Raw genomic sequence first — 24,683 nt, 5'->3', positions numbered from 1 at the left:
TATGGCAGACGAAGGAATTTGCTCTTATTGTGAAGGCAGGGACGGATCACAAGCGTAACCAGTGATGTAAGCTTTATGCAGAACACTGACATTGAGGCGACGCAGCGAGAACATTCGAGTCAAGGCTAGGCGTATAGTTTATTTTTGGGTCTGACATCTTTAATGTAACAAGACTATTATGAAATATGAAAAAAATGTTTATCAAATGTATGTGTGTAAAGTTGATGCAATTTAACCAATTAAATTATACATCTAATTAATTTATGTGTATAGTAATTCAATAAATACTTTATTATTATTATTTTTTTTTAAAGAAGGTGTGTTGGGAATCATTCACTCATTCCCTGCTTCTTAGTTCTCAAACTTAACAAGTACAAAACAAAACAAAAAACGTAAGTTTCCATGTACCACAATAAAAATATTACTACATTATATATATACATACATATATATATACACATACACACACACACATATAGTTTGCTTAGGACAATTATAACCCTCAAAATCCTCTGTGCGGTCAACTCGAGTTCTCGCTGTATCGCGAAGATTCCAGAGCGTTCTGGATGAAGCTTACGTTACTGGTTATTCTTGTGATCCGTCCTTGCCTTCACAATAAGAGCAAATTCCTTCGTCTGCCATACAATTGCCCAAATTCCACGAACGGTTTTGTTTTATTTTGAAATCACCAACAGGAAGTTGTTTTGTTGGTGATGTCACTTGATGGGGAAACGTCTGGAAGCGTCCAGAGTGACAGCTAGGCGAGCATAAAAGCAGCTGAGGCGCAGTCGAGGAGACAAGAACAAGATCCTCAAGAAATCACAAGAGACATCACAGAGCACTTTTAAATGTAAGTTGACAATTTTATTTTCTGGAAAGGACTCTTAACTTTTGCTTTGTATTTGGATAAACTTTTGGAAATGTTGCCATGTAGACAGCATCCTGTTGAATGTTTTCTTATTTAGCTGGGATATTCATCATGTTGTAATGAAGGGGCCCACCATTGAAGAGGTGGACTGAGGATTGTAGTTTAAGACATGCTAATGATAATAATAATGTACTGTTGAAAATCATCATGTTGTTAATGTTATGTACATAATTAATAAATTTGTTAAAATGCTTTAAGTCTGATGTGTGTGTTTGACCGGACGTTCGGGAAACTCTGGAAATTCCCAATGGCTACCCAGTTCTTAGTCTCTACTCTTAAACAAATCTCTTTACTTGGGTCAAATTTGGCTTAATAAAATTTTTCTCTATTTTTTTTTTCAACATTTAAAAAAATTAATTAAAAATATTACCTTTTCTGTCGTCCATTCACCCTGAAAAACATTTAAATATGAAACACCATCCAACAACTTTTTTAGATACATTAATCACATCATTATTGATTTGTTGACACCTCGAAATGAAGTCTAAACTCACTTTGACCTCCGGGATGGAAAACACACACGAGCCGGCACATCCAGGGTCATACCTAGACCGAGTTCAAAAGGTGGCGACAGGTTATTTATGGCTGCTGGCGCACTTTCACGGCCAACAGGCGACAACAATGGATTGCATTCAGTTTATAGTTTAAGAGCTTTAGGGTTTGCGTCTTTGTCGCAAACAGTCGTGACCTTTTGGGGCGAGCTCATGGGAAAAGTGAGATCAGCACTAAATCAAGGAAAATCCTCGATTTAAGCTTCTAAATTGAACAGCTATGAATAATTTCTCGTCCCGCTCGTATAAGAGACAGAACACACTGGACCAAGTTTGATGATAAATAGCATTTATTGCAAATCAAACACAGCTCACACGTGTTCAGCGCTGACGGCATTTACAGTTTCAAGTAAGGATGTGTCCACTCTGTCAGTGTTTCCTAAGCGCTCCTCACAGAGGCCATTTGGATATGTCGTAGCAGAGATGACATTAACTCATTCACTGCCATTGACGGCTATAAACGTCAAAAATTCAATTTGAACTATTTCTATTAGTTGAATTTTTTCCCCCCTACTTTTGGTTAGCAAGAGTGTGAAAACCTAGGTAAAAAATATGGTACATTTAGAACAGATATAAAATGTGTGATTAATCGTGAGTTAACTAGTGAAGTCGTGCGATTAATTACAATTTTAAAAAATGTAATCGCCTGACTAGATGAATATTAAAAATTACGATTAAGCACACATTTTATATCTGTTCTAAATGTACAATAAAAAAAATTCTAGGTTTTCATACTCTTGTTAACAAAAGTAGAAAAAAAAGTTAAACTAATAGAAATAGTTAAATAATGATTTTTTTTTTTTTACGTTTCTAACCGTCAATGGCATTGAATGAGTTAATAACGATGCTCCTGTTCTATTTAAGGTGTTAGCGCAATTCCGGTGAGTCACAGATCTGGGCCAAGGAGCAGGACTATCATACATGCTAATGAGTGCCTGCAATGACACGAGCAAACGGCTGCCGCTGATTGAGAGCGCTGTATATAATTCACATGCGCACTGTAACGTCAAAACAATAGCCGAAAAAGATCAGTCAGTCGCTTGATGCTGGAGATTTACAAGACCGCTGCTTTAAATGACTGAACGGGCACAAAGCTTGGTTCTTTGGTTCAAGTGTTTGCACACACAGCCAAGCGCTTAATGTCTTTGGTAACCGAAAATTGGCAGAGAACTCAAATCGTTCTCGCAAATCCACTGCAATGTTAAGAAAGCTTGAAATGAAAAGGCAGTCAAGTAGCAAAGTGTGAGGAGTCATTTTGGACTGCGGAGTTTAAGAATTATTCAGTCAATTGGGAAGGCAGCAAGCTGAGTTTAAAGTGGAAGTCAACCTTGAACATTTCTTGATAATAATATATGTGACCTCACTAGTCTAAACATGGCATTCTGATTAATATTACATTTGTGGAATATGAGTTATGAAGCATCCGTCTCACTGGGCGGCCATTTTGCCACTTGCTGTCGACTGAAGATGACATCACAGTTGGTCAGGGCTCAGGTAACAACCAATCATAGCGCAGCTTCAGAAAACAGGTGAGCTCTGATTGGTTGTTACGTGAGCCCTGACCAACTGTGATGTCATCTTCAGTCGACAGCAAGTGGCAAAATGGCCGCCCAGTGGGATGGATAAAAACGGCTGGATTTTGCTGCTTAACTCATATTACACAAACGCAATATTAACCAGAATACCATATTTAGACTAGTGGGGCTGCATAGAACATATTGTCAATTTTTTTTTTTTGGGTGGGGGGGGGGGGGGTTGACTTCCCCTCTAAGGATCAGTTAAAATAAGATTTTAATTTAATAGGACTTGATTAATAGCAGGACAATAGGATTTGTTTTTCGAAAAAGTTCAAAGCAAGTTGAACACTTTTTCACTTCTGAGATCATGTCTCCTCTCACTTTGCTTTTTGCATAAAAATACTTTCAATCTATTGAAGCTCACACACACCCACACACTAAAGTCTCTCAGTTCAGTACCAGGACAGACAGCCCGAGCGGCTAAAATACGAACACCTGTGGAGTTATTCACATCGCCGAAAAACACAGCAGCAAATGTCCCGTACAAGATTTATGTCTCAGCAGGGCCTGACCACTCTCGTGTACATCGCGACTCTCGCAACAAATGAGAACTGGCGAAAATCGAAGCAAAAATAAATAAATACAAAGCACACAGTGCTGAAACTTAATCATTTCATTTCTTCGCTGCTTTTTTTAAGTTGACCTTCTTTGTTTGTTCTTTCCTCCGGAACTACATCCTGTTACATCCATCCTGAGAATTAAAGCGTCCTCACACATCTGCCTCCTCTTCACACACTCCTCCTCTCACTTACTTGACCCTCTTTAAAAAAAAAAAAAAAAAAAACACACACACACACAAAGCCCCTCCCCCCCGCTAAAGCACTCACGCACACACGCTTGGGTACAAATCAGTAGGCTTCAGGTTTCTTGTTTCGCTATGCTTGATTACGTCAGACAAAAAAAAAATAGAATCACAGTGGCAAGACAAACACTGATTCGGAGCTATACATCAGTAAATGGACTGGAGTTCGGTGTCCGGCGTTGCGAGTGCTAAATTGGCACTTGTGTTGCAATCACCACTAATGAGGAAGTTTCTTGTCTCCGTTTTTGTTTCTTCTTTGGTTGGGATGAAACACCGCGCTGCCTGAGGAGAGTGGCATCTTGGTTATTATTTCCCCAACATGTCCAAATTTATTGTTACCAATGTTTGGTTTTCCAGTGCAACATCGCACATTTAAATGCCCCGTGGAGTTGTGCACATCTGAATTTTTTCCGGAAAAATATCGCTCTAAAGCGGCTAAAGATCCTATAAAGAAAATTTTGAGATTTGTTTCTACATCATAAACTGAGCCAGACAAAGATAATTATTGAAAGAGTACTCAATCGTGCAGGTTAAAATACTTTTTTTTTTTTTTACCATTTTACAGTCACTGTTTTTCTTTTTAAAAGACAAAAAGGGGTTTGTTTACCTTTACGACGTCCACTGCCGCCTTCCTCAGAAGCTGTGGACGCCGAAACTAGTAAAGGTAAACAAACCTTCTTTTTCTTTAAAAAGAAAAGCAGTGGACTGTATGAATTAGAAGAGAAGATGAACATTTTTAATCTTTCTCCATCCACTTTAGAGCGCCTCATCGTCGGCCATGAGTGCACGCAGAGAAAAATGGAAGAGCAAGGGGATGGTGGTGGTGGTGGTGGTGGGTGGGGGGGGTTAATGTCTTTATTTAAATCCGACTTGCTAGACTTTGTGCTGGCATGGACACTTTAGAGTGCCTCATTGTTAGCCACAAGTTTGTGCACGTTGTGAGAAGGGCAAGCAATAAGTATAAAATAAGAGTATATTCTTTATTGCAAACAGATGTGTTTTTTTTTATGCTTCATTAGGGGCAACAAACAGATGCTCATACTTACTGTTTTTGTTTGTCCGTGATGAAATTTAACCTGCTGGATGGAAAAGAGTGCTCCATGAGAAAACATCACTACCACAAAAAGCTTCATAAAAACCACATGAGCCTCAGAACTGTAAAAGTAGATGCGAGGAAATATTTGAGTACATGATGAGGATTATTTTGTTAACTTGAAATCAAACTTTGTGGCATATTATGGAACCGGCCCTCTTGTCTTGTGTGTTAAGGGAATATCAGGTCAACGGGGCAAATTAGCATCCTAACGAGTATTCGGATTAAAGCCGGGGGGGGGGGCACACCAGGAAGTAGTCTGCACGCTTCGTCTCTGCAGGCGGCCGACACATAACGGCGGTCGGCTAATGAGAAAGCACGCAAGTGAAGCACAAGGTGAAGTAATGAGCAACAGAGTGTGACGTGGCGTTTTAGCGATGCGAGTGGTCAGTCAGAAATGCACAAGAAGTTAAAGGGGATTTATTCTAATGTAGCGTTTTAGTGGGTTAAAGTATGAAAAAAAAAACTTTTTTTTTTTGCCTATATCTCAGATTTTGATGTGGTTTGGAACATTTACTCCACAATAAACGGGAAATACATTTGAAGAGTATGCTGATTTGAAATCATTTATAACGGTGTAAGAAAAAAAAGAAAAGAAATGACAATATTACCTCGGTCCTTCCCGTTGAGCAATCGCTCCTCTTCCTCCCGACCATCATCTGCTTCAGAATGGGCTGGATTTAGACGTTTTGTTTCCATGAAATGATTATGATGTTGCAGCAGGGGACTGATTGTTATTTACAGATAAGCAATCTTAACCCTGGAGAACCCAAGAACCCTTCTCTTCTTTGGAAAATTATGAATTATACATTAAATGACCGCTATAAGTTCACTGAACACCAAAATATATGTTTTTTTCAATTTTAACCCTTGTTTTTTGAACTAGCTCAGAGTTGCTAATTTATCAAAATATATATATATAAAACATACTCCTAGGCATTCTGCAACATGATATGAAATAGATTAACAAAAAAAACACAATTTTACCATCTGATGGTTTGCTGAGAAGATGGTTTTGTTTGGATTGATTTCCAGCTCAACAAAACAGCATGTTGCCAGCCATCTTGTCACCACCACTCGGGCTCATGTAAGTGCAATATTCATCCACTAGATGGCCCCATGCAGGGGTCAGAAGTGGCACTCTGGACTTTTGAAGTTAAATTTGTAAAAAAAAAAAGGTCTTTGTTATTTGAGTAGCAGAATTTATAGGGGCCAAATTTGACCCCGTGGGTTCTCCAGGGTTAAAAAACACATTAACGTAATGTCTTATTTAGGACGTCATAGAAAGTATTGCTGTTATTATTACAGTGGAACTATTTGAATTCTGGGTTCAGCAGCACCAAACAAAAATCAGACCAAATGTGTGTACCAGAATGAAGCTCTTTGACCAGTGAGGACACGGTGTTGGTAATGGAGTCAGCTGCTACCAGAAGGTCATTCCTTAAGTTTCTCCTTGGGCCTGAAGACATTCAACAACAATTTTAGGATCCCAAACTGCGAGCGTATCGTAGCAAAGTAGCTGGTGAATAATTTGAACAACGTCACCTTGGGCAAAAGCCTCTTGCACATCCCCGCCCACACCAGCAAGGGAGTCTTGGGGCGAATACATCTGCGGAGAGGCGCTACCAAGTGAGCGGGCGGTCGAAGGGCTCGGCCGGGATGGAAAAGCATGAGCGGAACCAGCGGCCTGCGCCTGAAAGAAAGATTTGCAACAATGAATCAATACGCTTTTATGAAAAATAGGAGATCATATTTTGAAGGGGAAAAAAAATCTCGTTATTTGGCCTAAACAGACTTATTGGGTTGTTTTTCTCCCCAAACTTACTGCCTGTCGCTGTTCTTCATCCTACAGCGTCAGAGCATGGCCAGGTGGAAACAAAAAGGAGAACGGGTGAAAAGGAAGAGGTCAGACAAGCAGTGACAGAACAGGTCAGACTCTTACGGGGGAACCAGAGGAAGTAAAGTGAGCTGAGTTGTAGCGACAACTGATGTAGCATCAAGCAGGAGAGAGAAGTAGGAAAGACGGCCATTTTGTGTGCGGGCGTGTGACTAAATGCCATGCTTAGCAAAAGGCCATAGGTCAAATCGGCGTGTGCAACCTTGAGTAGCTTCATCAGCCCCTCCAGCTGGACCATCAGTTCTCTCCTGCTCTCTTGCAGGGATGACATCCTCTGCTCCAGCTCATCTTTCCTCTGTCTGCAAAACACGACAAATCACAACCGCCATTTTGAGGTCATGAATTTGTTAGGTGTTATTTTGGGAAGATTTAAAAATGGCTGAAACATTTTCACTTTTCGATGTTTCAGGAGTATCTAATATTTTTGGGTACAAAATATTAGAAATGGTGATCAAATATGCATCGCAAACAACAACAAGCACAATAATAGGAAACTCTCGCTGGACTCAAATTTGGCCATTGCACATTTAAAAGTAGTCAAAATCAGCATCTCAAATCCCTCCTGTTCCGTTTGTTCTTGTTCCTGAAAAGCATAAACATGTTGGACGATTTTCTTTTGTTGTTGTTGTTGGCTTTCCCAAACAAACATCCATCTGTCATCGCCATCTGCCGTGAAGCCTCCTGCTCCGTGCCGCAAAGCCTTCACGACACATTTTCTGGCTCGGTCACACACAAAATGTTGACAATTCATTGCCAGAATGGACCGACTTCAACTACGCGGACACGCCAGCAGGCCTAAATATCAGCAGACATGAAATGTCGTATGTACAGTATGTGTGACACGTTTCGGTGTCGCGTTCACCTGAGCAGGCGAAGCTCAGCCAGGAGAGTCGGGTTGGCGCTGCCCCTTTCTGGGCCGGGCTGGCACACGGCGTCGTGTTCCGAACGGAGACGCTTGATCTCGGCCAAAATCTCTCTGCGTGATGAAACGACAACAGGCGTGACAAGGTCGCGCGGGCTGAACATGACTGACCGGGCGAAGGGCGGGTGGGGGAGGAAAAAACTGTAATAACAACATATGGTGTGCACAGATAGTCCCCCCAAAATGTAGAATTTGAAAGAATAAAAATAAGTGCTAATCAGTTGAACGCCCCAAAAGCTGTAAAATGTAAGATATGCCTTCAATCTGATCATGTAAGTGATTTCTCCCAATAATTAACATTGACAAGGTCGAAAACAACTAAATAACAATAGCCGCCATTTTATTCCTATGACTCTCTGCACGTGTTTACATTTTCCAACGATCACTTCAATGTCCCTTCAGTGGTGAGCTATTTTTAGAACAGGCCTGCAGGCTTCTTATGCGGTCCTTGAGGGCCACCTGTTGTTGTTGGTGACCCCTGCACCAAATTCATTCTAGCCGTACAAATGCCACTAAACAGCATTACTGTACAACATTCTTCCGCTTCCTTCTCTATTTAAGCGTCTTTAGCCCTGGAGAACCCAAGAACCCTTTTCGTCTTTGGAAAATTATGAATTATATATTAAATGATTGCTATAAGTTCACTGAACACCAAAATATATGTTTTTTCAATTTTAACCCTTTTTTTTTTAACTAGCTTAGAGTTGCTAATTTATCAAAATATATATATAAAACATACTGCTAGGCATTCGGCAACATGATATGAAATAGATTAACACAATTTTACCATCTGATGGTTTGCTGAGAAGATGGTTTTGTTTGGATTGATTTCCAGCTCAACAAAACAGCATGTTGCCAGCCATCTTGTCACCACCACTCTGGCTCATGTAAGTGCAATATTCATCCACTAGATGGCCCCATGCAGGGGTCAGAAGTGGCACTCTGGCCTTTTGAAGTTAAATTTGTAAAAAAAAAAAATTGGTCTTTGTTATTTGAGTAGCAGAATTTATAGGGGCCAAATTTGACCGCGTGGGTTCTCCAGGGTTAAATGGGGAGTAGTTTTGTCATTTTTAGTTTGATCATAACAGTGGTTAAGTTCTCTTAAAACGTGAATGACAGTGAGGAATGTTGCATTGTTACTTTCAACACTGCCTGTATAGTAAAAATGTAAATATGTACTCCAAAAACTAAATGATCTAAATGAAAAAAAATTAAATAGAAACTACATACATCGTGATAACTTACATTGATGTTTCTGCTTTTGGCAATTTATTATTATATTATATTATTAGTATGGGATTTTTTTTAATGGGCTTTAGGTGAACTGATGAATACACACACACTCGCACGCATGCACGCACACACACACGCACTTACACAGACTCACCCACATACAACAAAAAAAAAAAAAATATATATATATATATATATATATATATGTGTGTATATGTATATATATTTAAAAATAATAATAATAAAAAAACATTTATTCAATTTTTTTAATTTATTTGTTTTTTAAAAAAAAGGAGAGCAATGATGATGTCAAATCGAATGAACAATACTGAGCTCTCCTGGAGAGAAAAAAAAAGAAAAAAAAAAAGAAACTACATACATGTCTATAAATCTAACTAAAAGACTAAAAAAAAAAGTTCAATTCAATGACTTGCTTTTCTACCTGTTTTTGGATTCCAGCTGAGCGATGAGCTCCCTCTTTTGTTTGTTGACATCAAAGTTGATGCTTCGAGTGGGTATCACCTAATAAACACGCACGAGAAGAACAAAATGTTATTTGTCGGTACTTGTTCATGAATATGAGAGTTCAACACAATCTCACCCCTGAGCTTTCCGTCTCTGCCAGTCGAGAAGTGTAGCGGGCGATGAGTTTGTGTTCATCGTCTTGCCTGACGGGGATGTGTACGCTACTAATAGAGAGGATGAATAAATTAAATATCACTTTCCAAAATGCATAAAAAAAATTTAGTCAGTGGTTAATTATCAAATCATCTAGAAGGCAAATATGTTAACAAGCAGGTGAGTTATTCTGTTAGTACATATTAATGAGTGCTTCTCGTTGGTTTTTGTTTTGCTTTTGCGAACAAAAATGATGAATTCTAAAAATAGATTTTGGATTCCAATGAGTGACTCAGTCTTAAAAGTCCCGCCCCTGCTGTATCCCTTTGCAGCTTCTCACCGGGGGCTGCTCTGGAGGCGGTTCACGTAAGCGGCGATCAAAGCGTGCTCCTCATTCATGCGATGAGCTGCCGCCAAACTGATGACAGAAGTTGCACACAGCAAAAAGTGTCACATACGCGACATGGGCAAAAGTCTTGGGACACTCGGCTGGCTACCTCGGCGGAACAATTTGGGATTTCTGTTCCGGCTTGACTGTGTCTCGGTGCACAAAGAAAAGTCCATGAAGGCATACTTTGGTCATTTTGGTGTGGAACAACATGACTCAACCCATCAAAGTGGATTTTTCCTTCATGGAGATGTGATTTTTGCTTGTCCCAACATTTTTACGCAAATATAAGGTAGATGTAATGTATTCTTTTAATAATTGAGTTTTTAAATTTTTTTTATTTACACTAACAAGAAGGGATGTTCCATACATAACACCTATTTTTCAAACCGATACCGTAGTCACCAATACCGATACCACTCGTATTTTTGATACATAAAATTCTCCCCTTCAAAAATATATCCCAATATAGCATTTTCCCTTAAAAATGTTATGAAATTAATGTCAATGTTCTTTTCTTCTAATTTCTAGTTCCTGATTGTAAAACGGCCACAAGGGTGGCTGATAAACCGATTATTGGCCAAGCCGATTGTCGGTGCCAATATTCAGCATATTGATGAATATCGGCATCGGCTTTCTTAAAAAATTTTTTTATCTGACAGCCAATTATCGGTCAATTTAAAATTTTATTAACTTCAGGTAACTATTTTTGTTAACTTGTTTGAAATTAAAACGAAGATAAGTCAGTTAACATTTTAGATATTTTAAAATTTTTAGAAAACATGAACTTTTTGTTACAATCTTTAAACAAAACAAAAAATCCCATTGTCCAACTTTTTTTTTTAAGTCATTATTTTTGAAAGGTTGTTCAATAAACATATGCTTAAAGACATTGCAACAAAGTCACAAATTGGAGTTTATGTTTTTAAAAATTTGAACGCCAATATTTTCCGTTTTAGTGAAAGTGAATATTGGCTCCAAATATCAGCTATCGGCTACTAATAATCGCTAATGGTATCGGTCCTGAAAAAGCACATCAGTCTATTTCTAGTACTGATACCTGATATCGGTAGTCGCCCACCCTCACTGACAAGCAACATTGATGTGCAATCGATTGACTGATTTGACACATCACAGCCACTAAAAACTGAAGCTGATTTATGTCAAAGTGCTGTCCATATCAAATCAATTAAACAAAGCCCAACTATCATGCTGGTAATTCTCACTCTGCAATAGAAAACATCTAAAATCATGCACCTACTTCAAATCTTTTGCCAAACTTTACCTCTTAGAGGGCTCTGGTGCAGATGAAGACAGCAGCATGGCCGGACTTGGGTTCTCAATAGGTTGAGAAGGGCTGCGCATAAACACATAACGATTTAAATCAACTATGCAAAACGCAGATAAAAGTGAATACCATCAAGTCATTAAATAACAGATCCCGAGCGAACTGCAAATCACACATGGGAAGCTCACATTCTTCCACACGCTTCGGTGTAGTCATGCAATGGTGAATCATTCCGGTCAGAGTAAGCACAGACCGAGCAAAGATCACACAAGAGTTACAAAAAGAAATACCGAAAGCAACTAAAAAGTGAAAGGCTGGAAAAGACAAAAAAAGTGAGATGCTGGTTCACGACGTGCATACTCACAGCTAAGCGCCGCGGCTGAATAAAAGCTCAATGCTGGGAGGCATGCAAAGAACCCGTGTGCTGATGTTCGGAAAATCAAACACTGTGAATGCAGCCGCAGGGGGCGGAGCCACCAAAAGGGTTGGCTGGATTTGTTATTTCCCTGAAGCTACCTGCATGTTCAATGAACAATGTAACGATCAGGGCAATAACAAATTACACAAGTTGGTGAAAGTCTACTATACTTTTAAAATGACAACTAACTAACCTGAAGGATCGCTTAAGCAATATTGTTTGTATTTGCTTCCGGAGTGGATACGCTGTAATCATGCAATAATACCAGTTTCAGTATCATGAGACAAATAGGGGCGGGGCCTTATTTTTGACCGTTATGAATGCGACCGATTGTGTGGAATTGACTGATGAGGGTTGGGCTACATCTACATCTTCTCTAGGCGGCAATATTCTGCTCAATGTGACACCAAAATTCAGAGAAATTATCCTGCCTAATAGCCTAAAAAAAAAATGGTTTTAAATTTGTAACTCTGTGGGAAACATGTGAGAGGTCTTACACTATATTAGCGAGATTTAGGGTCCTCTCAGGTTCCTCGGGGTAAACGGGGTGGGAGGGTTCCCGGGACGACACACAACCCAGAGTTTTGCCCAGGGCTCGTCCCAGCTTCGTCGCAGGCGACTTCTACAAAACAAAAGTGTGGGATTCAGGAGCTGAAAGTGATTCGTGGTCATGGAAGTTACCGAGTTAGTCAAGTTAGTGCATTTGAATTTCAACAAACTTTCTACAAATCTACAGCTCGATATAGAAGAGAAAATAATTAAATTAAAATTGACTTGCCACAAAAATGGACTTAAAATACAGTATTAAATAGCAATCCAGGCTTTTTTTTCCTTTCTTTTTTTTTACACATTCAATGTAGAGCAGAGAAAAGGCAAAAGCTACTACATACTCTTACTGACACTAAATACTAAGGGTGGGAATCTTTGAATGTCTCACGATTCTATTCCGATTTTTGGGGGCCTGCGATTCGATTCAGAATCGATTTTTGATTACGAACGATTTTTGATTCAAAATGATTTGATTGACAATGATTTTTGCTTCAATCTATAGATGTGCAAGGAGTTGTAATGATCTACTCCAGTCTTGACTCGCTAATGCTAATTAGCGCGCTACTCGCAGCACTTTTATCACTTGAAAGAACGGCTCCACGCTGGAAAAAAAAACTTTTATTGTTATAACTTGCGCGTGACTTTTTCCTTGTACTCTCTAATGTGGCTACAACTTAATAATGTATTAGACCGTGTGAAACCACACTGCCCCTCAGTGGCCAAACCGGGTACAACATGAACAGCGCTCCCAATAAAGGCACACACAAACAAAGGCAAGACAGTATAAAATAAATTAAATAAATTCGATTTTGGGACATTCAAAATCGATTCTGAATCGTACTGAATGAGAATCGCGATTCTTATGAGAATACATTTTTGGGCACACCGCTACTAAATACAGTAACAAAGATAATAACAATCTCAAACCATAATAGCATTTTATCTGAAAACACATTCATGACACATTCCTAGTTAAACAACATTAACTGACTCACCCAGGATGAGTGCTCCTTCATCTGATGCTGGTTGCTATGAGAGCCGTTGGCATTGCCACGCCAGAAGCAGTTTTGGCAGAGCTGGTATCCTCGGCAACGGAGGCAGCGGTAGCGAAATCCTGTCATGCCGTTGCTACGACAGTAGGAACATGAGACGGGATGGTAGACTGGAAAGAAGAAGAAAAAAAGAACATATTGAGGAAAAAGTTCTACGGAACCGATAATCAGCAGGGCGCCAATATTGGAATTTTTATTTTTTTATTTATTTTTTTTTAATCTGACGGACGATAAAAGGTCAATCTGAACACATGCCAATATAATATGTATATTTGTGTGTACCATTTTCCACATTGGCAAGGCGATGCATGAGGGTCAGCCAGACAAGACATGGAGGAGGGTCAGTCACCATGTCCAGGAACATGTTGAGCATCACCCTCTTCTACAACAATTACAAGCAAACTTAAAAGAGCTCAAATCACGTGAGCCCATGAAATGACACCGTTTAAGAAATCTTTTACCTGCTGTGGAAAGCAGGAGCGGACCATGTTGTTTGTGTAGCCAAAGGACGGCCGTTCGTGCACAGCGGATGGCAGCTTGAGGGCCTCCAACAAAAAATGGTCAAATTTGGACAGGACCATCACACCGCTGGAGTCTGAGACCTGAGAAAACACATCTGCACACACACACACACACACACACACACACACGCAGATGAAATTGACAGCAGCAGTAACATACATTTGCCACCAGGTGGCACTTGTGTGTAAACTGGAGAGTGACTTCCAATCGATCCCGTGTCTCTGCTGGTACTTACAGCGGAGTTTGTCCACTAGTTTCCCGCCACATAGCACGGCCAGAATTGCCTTCACCGAGAACACCGTCAGTTGGCCCTCAGGTTCGCTAAAACAAATGAGATAGAAGCTTTTGAAATAATATTTGTCATTTACATGAATCAACGGGACACATCCTGAGATCCGAAAGAATATGGAACCATTTTTTTTTTGGGTCATTTACCTCTCAATGGCGGCCAGTATGAAATCAACAAACAGCGCCATACTCTCTTGTGGCTTGATTGGGTGTGTGGTGGGCAGGCGCTTGCTGAGCTGGTTGAACAGGGACGACACCAGGTTCTCCAGCCTGGTCACAGAAATGCTAGCATTTAAGTCCACGGCGTTCAGGCCGGCGTCGCGCACCGCTTCGATCACGTTGTATATGTCGATGAGATGCACTGCGAGGGAAACGATGACAAAGAGGGGGTTTTCAAATATAGGCGAGCGTTGCTGGATGTGGAGGTTGACTTTCAGACTTACGGTTACATCTCTTCTGTACGAATCTCAGCTTGCAGGCTGTTCGATATGTCGAGAGACAAATGGCGTCCAAGTTCTGATCCGCTGTGACAGAGAAATGTCAACATTTAAGAAAGCTCACTTTATGAAACGGCCAATCAGGACCCTCACCGAGCTCGACCATGATCTGCCTTCTGGCGGCTCCCGCGGCCAGCGGGTCCCCCCTCCTTCTCTCTGTCCGGCCCCCCACCTCCATCACCATCCTGCATCAAACACATTTCATAAAACATGATCTGGGATACACTAAGCACTGAGTCATCTGGAGTTGTTCAAACTTTGCTGCAGCAGTAAATAATAGTCAACAGAATTGTCAAAATAACATTGCAGCAGCACACTGCGCCGCATGATTGCATTTTTTTTTTTAACTCATTCACTGCCATTGACGCCTATAAACGTCAAAAAATTATATGAACTATTTCTATTAGTTCAACATTTTTTTCCCCACTTTTGTTAACTAGAGTATGAAAATCTAGACATTTTTTTTAATAATCTATTTTTTTTAAGATTATTAAAAATTAAGGGCGTCAGGCGATAATTTTTTAAAATGGTAATTAATAGCATGACTTCAATAGTTAACTCACGGTTAATCACAAATTTTCTATCTGTTCTAAATGTACAATACAATTTTTTTCCCCTAGGTTTTCATACTCTTGTTAACAAAAGTGGAAAAAATGTTAAACTAATAGAAATAGTTCAAATGAATTTTTGACGTCAATAGCCGTCAATGGCAGTGAATGAGTTAATATGTAAGCCCGCTTTAAGGGTTTACATTTAGTAGTCACTCGTAAAAAAATATCCTGATGAACTTTTCACCTAAGTCATACAAAACCTCACACAGTGTTTGTCCATTTATGGGTGGCATTTGGCAGGAAGTAATTCAAGTAGCAAGAAAATTAAGTTTTTCTTTTACATATACTGCACGTAACTAAAAAAATAAAATTTTGTTGGAAAAGGAAGATGGAGAACACGCAACTAAATCAAATCAGTATGGAAAGAATGAAGAAAGAAATGGAGAAAAAAAAAACACGGATACGCTCTCCCGCAAAACTGAAATACGCACAAATATTGGCATTCCTTGTATAAACATGGTGACAGGTTAAGCCACGCCCCCTTTCACCCACCACCCCCTGTACACATTCCAGCGAGGATTTCAACACATCCCAGGAGGCCTCATGTTTCAGTCAGACAAAAGAAGGATTCCTCCTTTCACTCAAGTCAGAAACACGCGCGCGCGCGCACACACACACACACACACACACACACACACACACACACACACACACACACACACACAGACAACCATACTTCTTAATCCCAGTTAGTCAAGTGCAAGTGGAATTTGTTCAGTGGTGCAAGGGATCCTCTTTAGTGTGCAACTGCGGGAGGAATACTTGACTTTATTGTTAAATTCTGTATAGTAAATAATGGGGGTGTGAATTGCCTGGCGATTCGATTCGTATCACGATTCATAGGTCACGATTCGATTTTTTTATTAATTTTTATTTTTTATTTTAATTAATCCCGATACGAATCTATAAATTGATCATTGCGATTTTTTTTTTTTTTAACTCAAATTTGGAAAATAATCATCAGTAAACTCGATTTTGGGACATTTAAAATTGATTCTGAATCGCACTAAATGAGAATCGATTTTTTTTTTGGGGCACACCCCTAGTAAACAGTAGATTCTTACACAAAGTGCGGGCAAAGGACTGCAGAAAGTAAGAAGGTGGGAATGTAAGGTTTGATGCAGTGCAAGTTATATAAAACTCATCTTGTATTCACTGCGCCAGCTGTTCGGAACGATCTCTCGCTAAGAGATGACGACTCTCCAGCTCGCCACTTCTCCCACTCCCAGGGTGAGTCAACTATTATTATCAAGCCAGCCTTCGCTGTAGCTTCAAGTACGCTGCAACGGTGTCTGTGACGCCGACGTGTAGGATCTTCGCGGCGCAAGGTCTGCCTTCCCATTTTAAATTTGGAAGCTCAAAACTTAGCTTCCATATAATTGCCGCTATTACTCCCAACTAGGTCAAGACAGGAATAGTGTAGTTGCTTACTTTCCCAATCACATAAAAATATTGGTCCACAGGATAAAACATCCTAGATGGACAGACATATTATATGAGACAAAATATTGGTACACTTAACAACAAAATCAGAAATTTTATTTTAAGGCCTCAGTAATGCTATGTATGCTCAATGAAGCATCCAATACATACTCGGCGACATAAAATGTATTCCTGGTTTATGAGCAGTGAACACAAGCTGCAAGTAAGTTTAGAGCAGTAACAGGCGTCCTGAGAGGAAACTTTAAAAGGCAATGAATGGGACTGATGCCTATAGAAAGTACAGAACTAGAGAGCAAATGGAAAGGAACCTTTCGGCATTGACAGATGACAGGATGTGTGTTGCTTTTCCCAGTTTGTGTGGGCCTGGATGCAGAGCTGCTTTTTTTTTTTTTGCACCATGGTGTTTTATTATGGTTGACATTTGCTAAGCTGTGTATAAACAAACACACTCAGGGGAATTGATGTTTGGTGAATCCTAACCCAAACCACATTTCCCCCAAGCATGTACGGACGGTGCAATTGGGTTAAAAGTGACTGTGTTGTTACGGTAGCGTTATCAGGATATCAGAAAACAGCATAAATACAGCTTGTGTGGAGTGAACGTGTGTGGTCATACCTCTCTGTGTCAGGGGAGGGGGGGTCACACTAGGGCAAGCGGAGCCTCAAAGACGTCTAATAGAGAGACAGACAAAAAAGAAAAGAAAGGCCATTTAAAAAGTATTTTTTTATTGTACTGTATAAGGATTGTGACCTTGTTATTTTAAACTGCACTACAAGTTGTCCTGGTGCCGAACCGGCAACAAACTCTTAATAGCAGCCGTCAGCAAGCCTCCAGCAACAAAGAAGCCAAACATTTTCCCCAAAATACAACCCAAACTCAGGCATTGCAGATGTTATGAAAAGTCATTCTGCACTTACTGTATATTTATGTGCGTTCGCTAAGGTCGGACAAATAATTCTGACAACTGCAACAATGTCTTTTTGAGAGAATGGAAACCGAAAGAATAAAAGCTGGGGACTTAATTAGGCCTCCCCCTTATTGTAAACTGAGATAAAACTACAATAGGCAGACAGCTACTCAAGTAAATCCAAGTATGTGTGCATATAATAATAAAACGTGTCTTTCTAAGTCTACTTGACACGAACTGTATATGAGCGTCACACACAATAAAAAACAAGGTTACACAATTCCAGCCTCATACGGTTTTGGATGGAAAGGAAAGAATTTGTCGTTTGCTATTTGCTCATTCATTCCCAGCCATTTTCACTGAAGCAACCCCCTTCGCTCCCGGCTGTTTTACTGGATTGTGACCTCATTTTGGCCCACAGAATATTGTGTTCTATTGCTATGAAAACATGGAACCTACCAAAAGAAAGATTAGAGTCTCTTCTTTCATGGTTGATCTCTTATACTCTGCTGCCACCTGCTGGCCGTTTTTGTAATTACTACCATCTGCAGTTCAGAAGCTGCATCAAAGCCTTCTGTATTCTCTAGCATAAAAAACACACCAAAAACGTATAAATACGTCTTTGGGACACTTAAAATAGAACACATTTATACGTTTTGGGGAGTTAATTATAGCATGTCTTGCTAGCCACCTGATCTAAACTAGCACATAGACAGCTGCAACTATCCGTCTCTTTTAGAGGGTGCGCCACTATTTATGTCAAATGTCCCTAAAATCCATTAAAAAAAAAAATTATTATTATTTTTTTTAAATCAACAGTTAGGGCTGGGTTTGAAAAAAAATAATCGATATATGGATATTAAATTGAGTTTCCATTTCATAGCAGCTTTTTTCCCCATAAAGTCATGTGCCTTCTTGCGTACGGAAATATGCTCGAGCACGTACTCCATTCAAAAACTCCTGAGCGTTGTTCAAAGTACCCCCCAAAAAAAAAAAAAGAGTCCAGTGCTTACAAAGAAAGGAAACGGCTCCAGCATCAGCTGTTCTGAGCTAGCATTAAAAATGGGCTGCCTTTTAAGCCAATCGTATAGCGGGTCTACCTTTTCGAAAAATACACACACACACTGTTTATAGAGCTCCAGGTTTATTAATATAAACGGTAATTTGCATTTTTTTTTTCCATTGTGACCATGGCATGTCCCTTTTTTGTCCAAGTTAAGGGCCAAACATCGTTTTGTTTTCAAATTTTAGAGTGGTTATCATATTGAATGTCAAAAAGATTTTTCAAACACAACTACATCAGAATTCCCGGAAGAATTGTGTTAATAATAAATCGCGTAGCTAAGTCCAAATCAGATCGGTCAATTACTGTATTTTGCTCAGTGTCTTCCATAATAGTAGGTGAGGGCATTATGTGTTCCATCAAGGCAGACCACCCAACCAGAGCATCTGTGCAACCACAATACAATCTTCCGCCATAACAAAACACTTGTACGGGGCCTGTCACATCGCTTCTCCAATTTGCATGTACAAAATAAATACACACCTGTTTGCAGTGGAGCCTAAAACAGACATGGACAAACTGCTGGATCCAAAATAACGGTCGAAGAGGAATCCCAGGAAAGAAGACTCCGAAAGCAAGAAAGAGACGTCAAAGCAGGCAAAGGCGTACTAAAGAGGGGTAAGAGGGTGTTTACCGCCCTTTGGACAGCACGCAGACGCACGCAGGCATACTGTAGCATACCACATGACCGCATAGCCGCTCGCAGCTGTTCCAGAGTCTCACGCCGACCCTGACAGGTCGACTGGCTGTGTGTGCGTGCGTTGTGCATGATGCGCATGCAGTCAGAATAACTCTGGACGGACGTTACAGAAATATCCAGGAGAGCGACAGTGTTTCTTTTCTCGACGCCTCTTTACTACCGCGCTCTGAACACATGAGGCTCATTGACTTATGCCGCAAATCCTTTCACGGACACGTCAAGGTTTCGGCAAACTGAGAGACCAGGATATCCATGAAGCTTCATGAAGCACTTGCGATACTTTTTGACTCCTCTAGATGGTGCTCTTGGTTTTAAGATAAAGGCGGGTCCAATGAAAATTGATTACATTTCCATTTGAATCTTCGAACCATGAGTGCCACCTAGAGGAGTCAAAAAATATTGCAAGTGCTTCATGAAGCTTCATTTTCCCATCACTACTTCTAGGTGCTGTCACTTACCAGCTCAGTGGCCTAGTGGTACAGTGTCCCCCCTGAGACTGGGAGGTCGTGGGTTCAATTCCCGGCCGGGTCATACCAAAGACTATAAAAATGGGACCCATTGCCGCTCTGCTTGACGCTCAGCATTAAGGGTTGGAATTGGGAGGTTACATCACCATATGATTCCCGAGCGCGGCTGCTGCTGCTGCTCACCGCTCCCTCAGGGGACGGGTCAAATGCGGAGAACGGGTTTCGCCCCACACTTAGGTGGGTGTGACAATCAGTGAATCTTATCTTATTTTTGGTTGTGCTAAAGGCTTTTTTATATTTAATCCAAACCATATGGTGCTTAAAGCGCTTTACAACGCCTCACATTCACCCTTTCACACACCGGTTGGTTGGATGCTGCCATGCTAATCGGGGTTCAGTGTCTTGCTCAAGGACAATTCCGACATGGTCACTCACAAGGGCAGAGGATCAAACCCACAACCTGGCGGTTTGGGAGACCACCGCTCTACCACTGAGCCATGCCGCTCCAAAGTCTTACTCTGGTTCTTAGACCCCCTTTGCTGCCATTGAGGCTGACCCAGTGTGGCCTTGTGGCGCATCACCAGGCAGGTAAAAAAAAAGCAACACAACTCATGTTACGTATTCGGGACGGCTAGCATGCCGGATTTCATTTTGAGGATTAGTAGGGAGATTGTTGCGCATCGTGTCTGAGTCTCATGGAAAAAACATGTAAATGTCCCCAAAATGTGGTGGAGGGCCATCGGCGTAGTTTCATATGACATGACTAGGTTGGTACAAACATGAACCCGCAAGTCTTCTCAAAAGCCACTTTTGTATGAGCAAGAAGGAAAATCTAACCACATTAGGTACTTTACAGGCCCTGAGAGCCAAACATGTCATTCAAACTGATGATTTGGAGTAAATCCGATACGTCGCAAATGTTCAAATAACAGTGCTTACCAAAGTTAAACCACATTTGTCCAAAAGCCTGCTCAGATCATGTATTACATATCGAATAGAAAGAGTTTGGCATTTTTGCCATCTGTGCTCGCTTCTTGAAAACTCGCTTACATTTCCAACCACAGATGAAGTCGATTTTACTGTCCGTTAACGTTAATGACACCGTTTGTCTTGTTGTTGTAAACTTGGCTAACTTTGACCGGCTGATAACTTCAAAACCGATCAGGAAGCTATCAATGAAGGTGCCCCTGACACCTGATTCAGTCTAACGATTATTTTTGGAACCCGTACCTATATGACACACACATACAACACTTTAAGCACTGTTGCCACAACACCAGCTGATGTCAACACGCTAGGATTTAGCGTACACATGCAGTGGAAACCAGCCCAAAAGTTTGACTTTTAATAAAATGTTATATATACATTAATGCAAAATTCTTTGCTAGACGATAAGAAATCTTGCAGTATAATTTAAACACGAGGACTGCGTGGTGTGTAACGTTAACTTTTGCTGAGCCCGTTCACGCGGTTCCGGTTCATATTTCATCTTGTCATCATGCTTACCTGAAACAACCAATGGAAGCAAACTGTAGGGGTAACAAATGTGTGTCTTTACTTGAAGATCCACTTCAAGACCATAAAGGCATAGTGGAACATCTCAAGTGGAAATTTCTACTTTTTTACAGCTCAAAATCTTCCTGTTAAGTGTTAGTTTCAGTTGTTGACTTCTCTCTTTAATTAATTGATTGCTAAGGATTTAATTGATTATATGTCATTTATTGCTGATATCGTCTTGCAGCAATTTAGGCAAGTCTAATCGAGTTTGCTAAATAAGAATATGATACAGACAGATCATCTCCGCTATGGAAACTACACTAATCTACTCTTAACACTGAAATAAGACGATGTGATGTTAAGCCGGAAGGAAGGAAAGAGTGAGAACATCAGATGTTGAGACTTGAGAGTGACAAGACCGAAATGGAACACCAAGAAATCGGAACTGAATGTGTGCTTCCTGCCCTGAAGAATAAACAAGGACATAACAAAAGAGAAATGCTGAGTTGATTCGATTGCATTGATCCTGCATTCACAACATGAAACGCACCTTTTAAGTTTATACAAGAAATTTTGATATTTTTTTTTATTTATTTTATGTTGACGCAACTCTAAAGACATCAAACATCTACAGAAGTAAATAGATGATGAGCCCAGTGGTTTGCAAGTGAGCATTAAAATTGCTCTTTAGTCAAAAATAGAGGAACACTGTACTTGTATTTGGCTGTAATTTAACCCCAAAGGAATAAAAAAAAAAACAAGAGACAAGACAGGAATGAGTGCTCAACTCATCACAGATTTCACTCTCACCATCATTATCTCCCCACCCACAGTGGAAACAATGACTTACTGTAATTCAGCAGCAGATCGACTACTGATGAAAAAAAAACTCCACAAATACTGTATAGGCTTTAAGGGCGTTACCACATGAATCACAGCATTTTTTTAATTTATTTTTTTAGGAAAGATTTTCCTATTCACCTTACAAGATCGCCTATAAGTTACTGTAAGTGCACGATATGAAACAGCCACGGCAAAAGAAAAAAGTCTTTGGGGCGACAGTTGGGATTGATGTGAGTTTCTCCGCAGTATTTCTCTTTTTCACTTCCTCTATAGCTGTATGGCCCTTTCAGTTAACTTATGTTGCATTGTTAGAGAACAAAAATCAACGAGCGGTGTTCCGTCGTCGACTTTTCCTGTTTACGATAGCATACACCGGGTAAATAAAGCACCAGCCTACTGATGTTATCTCACAACACAGATGTACTTACCCTCTTAACTGTTGTATTGGTGTTGTATTGCCACAAATGACTCCAGGGGATGTCAACAGTGTACTAGAATGACCCCCCCCCCCCAAAAAAAAACGCCTCTTAGCACTCCTGCTAACTCCAAAGGTCAGGGCACCCCTATTGATTGAATATGATATTAGGCAAACACAATAAACTGCCTGGGGGGGGGTCCCGAGATTTCCAGGGGCAACCAAATGTCTTGATAAAAACTGACAAATAAAGTTTTCTGTGTTTCCCATCCCATCTCATGCAATGGGCTATTCCGTCTTCCTGCACATGGGCAGAGATGATTTAATTTTGGAAGCAGCGGGGGGGAGCGATTAGCAGAACAAACTCATTGTGCATTCTGTGAAGAAAAAGGACTTGTTTTCAAATTCACATTTTGTAAACAATAATATTAAACATCTTTGCGGCACACAGACATGGAAAACCTGATGACTGTGTTTGCCTTGGACCCCAAGTAAGTACACCCCCTCTGATTCCCATTTATACACACTTTACATACAGATACGCTTTTGATCATCTGTATCAGCAACAAAGCACAGTTTTAAGAAATGTTCATCAAGGATCATTAAAAAGAGCTTTACGAACTGCTCCACATTAAGGTAAAATAGCAGAATTCGCAAAGACTCAGAGTGAAGTCAAACAAGCAGTCCTGATGTTTAAGGGGAAAAAAGTGGGCACGACTCTGGAGTAATATTACACACAAGGAAGGGAGGGACCCCGCTGTGGACCCCAAAAAAACTCCATTCAAATACAAAACTCTTTTAGAGCTCATCTGAACTACCACAAAACTTCAAAAAGACTCCTATTTCTTTCTTTATCTGGTAATTTGTGTAGCTGTGACGTGAGCGGCCATGTTGACGAAAGTTGCTCACCCCAACACACACAGAACGTTACAAATAATACCGCCAAGGGTTGAATCGGGAGATAATTTAGAAGAATAAAATGTTAAAGAATTTAAATGAGAGGTTGTACTCACCGACAGGTATTCGCTGCGGGCTACCGACATCTACTCAAACATGAAGCGAAACTGCTTTGACTGAACTTCTCCGCTGCTTCTCTTCCCTTCTTCAACCTTGCTTTTGTCCGTCCCCTCGTCGTCTCTTCTTGCCTCTAAGTTAGCTTTGAAACATGTCGTAGCCGTCCACTTTTGTATTTCCGTAGGAGCAAGCCATGTTTGAGCAGCCTCCGTGGCGGCTGCCTGCCTGCCTGCCTGCCAGCCCGCCTTTGCCGGTGACCGCTGACTGACTGTACAGAAGCATTTTTTGAAAGAAAGTCACTCCTCTCAGCGCCATGTTCCCTCCCATTATTAGGATTGCCCGTCCAACCTTTTACATTCATACTCTGATAACTTTCAGTAGTACGACACTAACGTAATTACTGTATTGTGACTCATGCGGCATCAAACGACGTATTGCCAAATTACGAAAAACATACTATATTAAAAACAACAAGGTTCTTATAAAGAATAGTGTCCGGCAATTTTACATGGTAAATTAAAACTACAGCAAATTAACCGAATTATTCAAACAAACAAATCTTTATTTGTATAGCACCTTTCATACTTTGAAAGGCAGCACAAAGTGATTTTTTATAATAAATATATAAATTAAAAAAAAATAGATTCCCACCATTATTGTTGTTATGCCGTCTGTTAGTATGATTATCAAAGACATTCAAATTCTATATTTTTGGAAATTTGCAACATAATTACTTCTTATTCCAAACCCAGCTAGTTTAGTCAAAGTATGATTAGTTGTTCGTTTTCTAAAGTATTCTAACGTATTTTATTCCTTACGACATATTTTGAGTAAACATATAGGCCTACATTATTTACTGTTTTATGACGATATTTTTTCATACGTAACATGTGATCCAACAAAATTTCAGCTTTGAGCTGTTTTGACCTGTAAAAAACACGTTAACATTTAGCCTAGCTTCTCTTTAGCCTGTTGGCTAGCTCTATTAGCTGCTTTCCTGACAGCCAAAGTAGTAAAATGTTATTTTCCATAAATGTATGTGTATCGTTACCCATCCATAATACTACACTGATACTAAATTCTTATTTTTGCATGTTAA

The 24,683-nt window shown here is 40.1% G+C and overlaps 1 protein-coding gene across 14 annotated transcripts; it reads right to left on the bottom strand.

The window, feature by feature from the left end:
- Positions 1 to 1,068: 1,068 nt before the first annotated feature.
- Positions 1,069 to 23,926, bottom strand: dtnba (dystrobrevin, beta a). 14 transcript variants are annotated; one of them, XM_077552215.1, is made up of 22 exons: positions 23,584 to 23,924; positions 17,294 to 17,349; positions 14,717 to 14,808; positions 14,570 to 14,650; positions 14,274 to 14,487; positions 14,074 to 14,159; positions 13,778 to 13,932; positions 13,599 to 13,698; positions 13,260 to 13,426; positions 12,213 to 12,337; positions 11,295 to 11,366; positions 9,962 to 10,039; positions 9,605 to 9,692; positions 9,446 to 9,525; positions 7,711 to 7,824; positions 7,051 to 7,147; positions 6,777 to 6,797; positions 6,497 to 6,644; positions 6,321 to 6,410; positions 5,563 to 5,613; positions 4,905 to 4,937; positions 1,069 to 1,474 (listed from the first exon to the last, which is right to left on the bottom strand). In XM_077552215.1, the coding sequence occupies exons 3-21, from the start codon at positions 14,805 to 14,807 to the stop codon at positions 4,930 to 4,932; spliced, it is 1,866 nt and encodes a 621-aa protein (XP_077408341.1). In that variant the 5' UTR covers position 14,808; positions 17,294 to 17,349; positions 23,584 to 23,924; the 3' UTR covers positions 1,069 to 1,474; positions 4,905 to 4,929. The 14 variants fall into 14 exon arrangements, with proteins under 14 accessions (XP_077408341.1, XP_077408350.1, XP_077408345.1 ...); XM_077552224.1 differs by having other exon boundaries at positions 1,070 to 1,474; positions 4,905 to 4,934; positions 5,563 to 5,610; XM_077552219.1 differs by having other exon boundaries at positions 1,456 to 1,474; positions 4,905 to 4,934.
- Positions 23,927 to 24,683: the final 757 nt, after the last annotated feature.

This window comes from Vanacampus margaritifer, chromosome 19 (genome assembly GCF_051991255.1).
Source record: "Vanacampus margaritifer isolate UIUO_Vmar chromosome 19, RoL_Vmar_1.0, whole genome shotgun sequence".
NCBI classification, from domain to species: domain Eukaryota; kingdom Metazoa; phylum Chordata; class Actinopteri; order Syngnathiformes; family Syngnathidae; genus Vanacampus; species Vanacampus margaritifer.
This window is presented reverse-complemented; position numbering and strand designations above follow the sequence as displayed.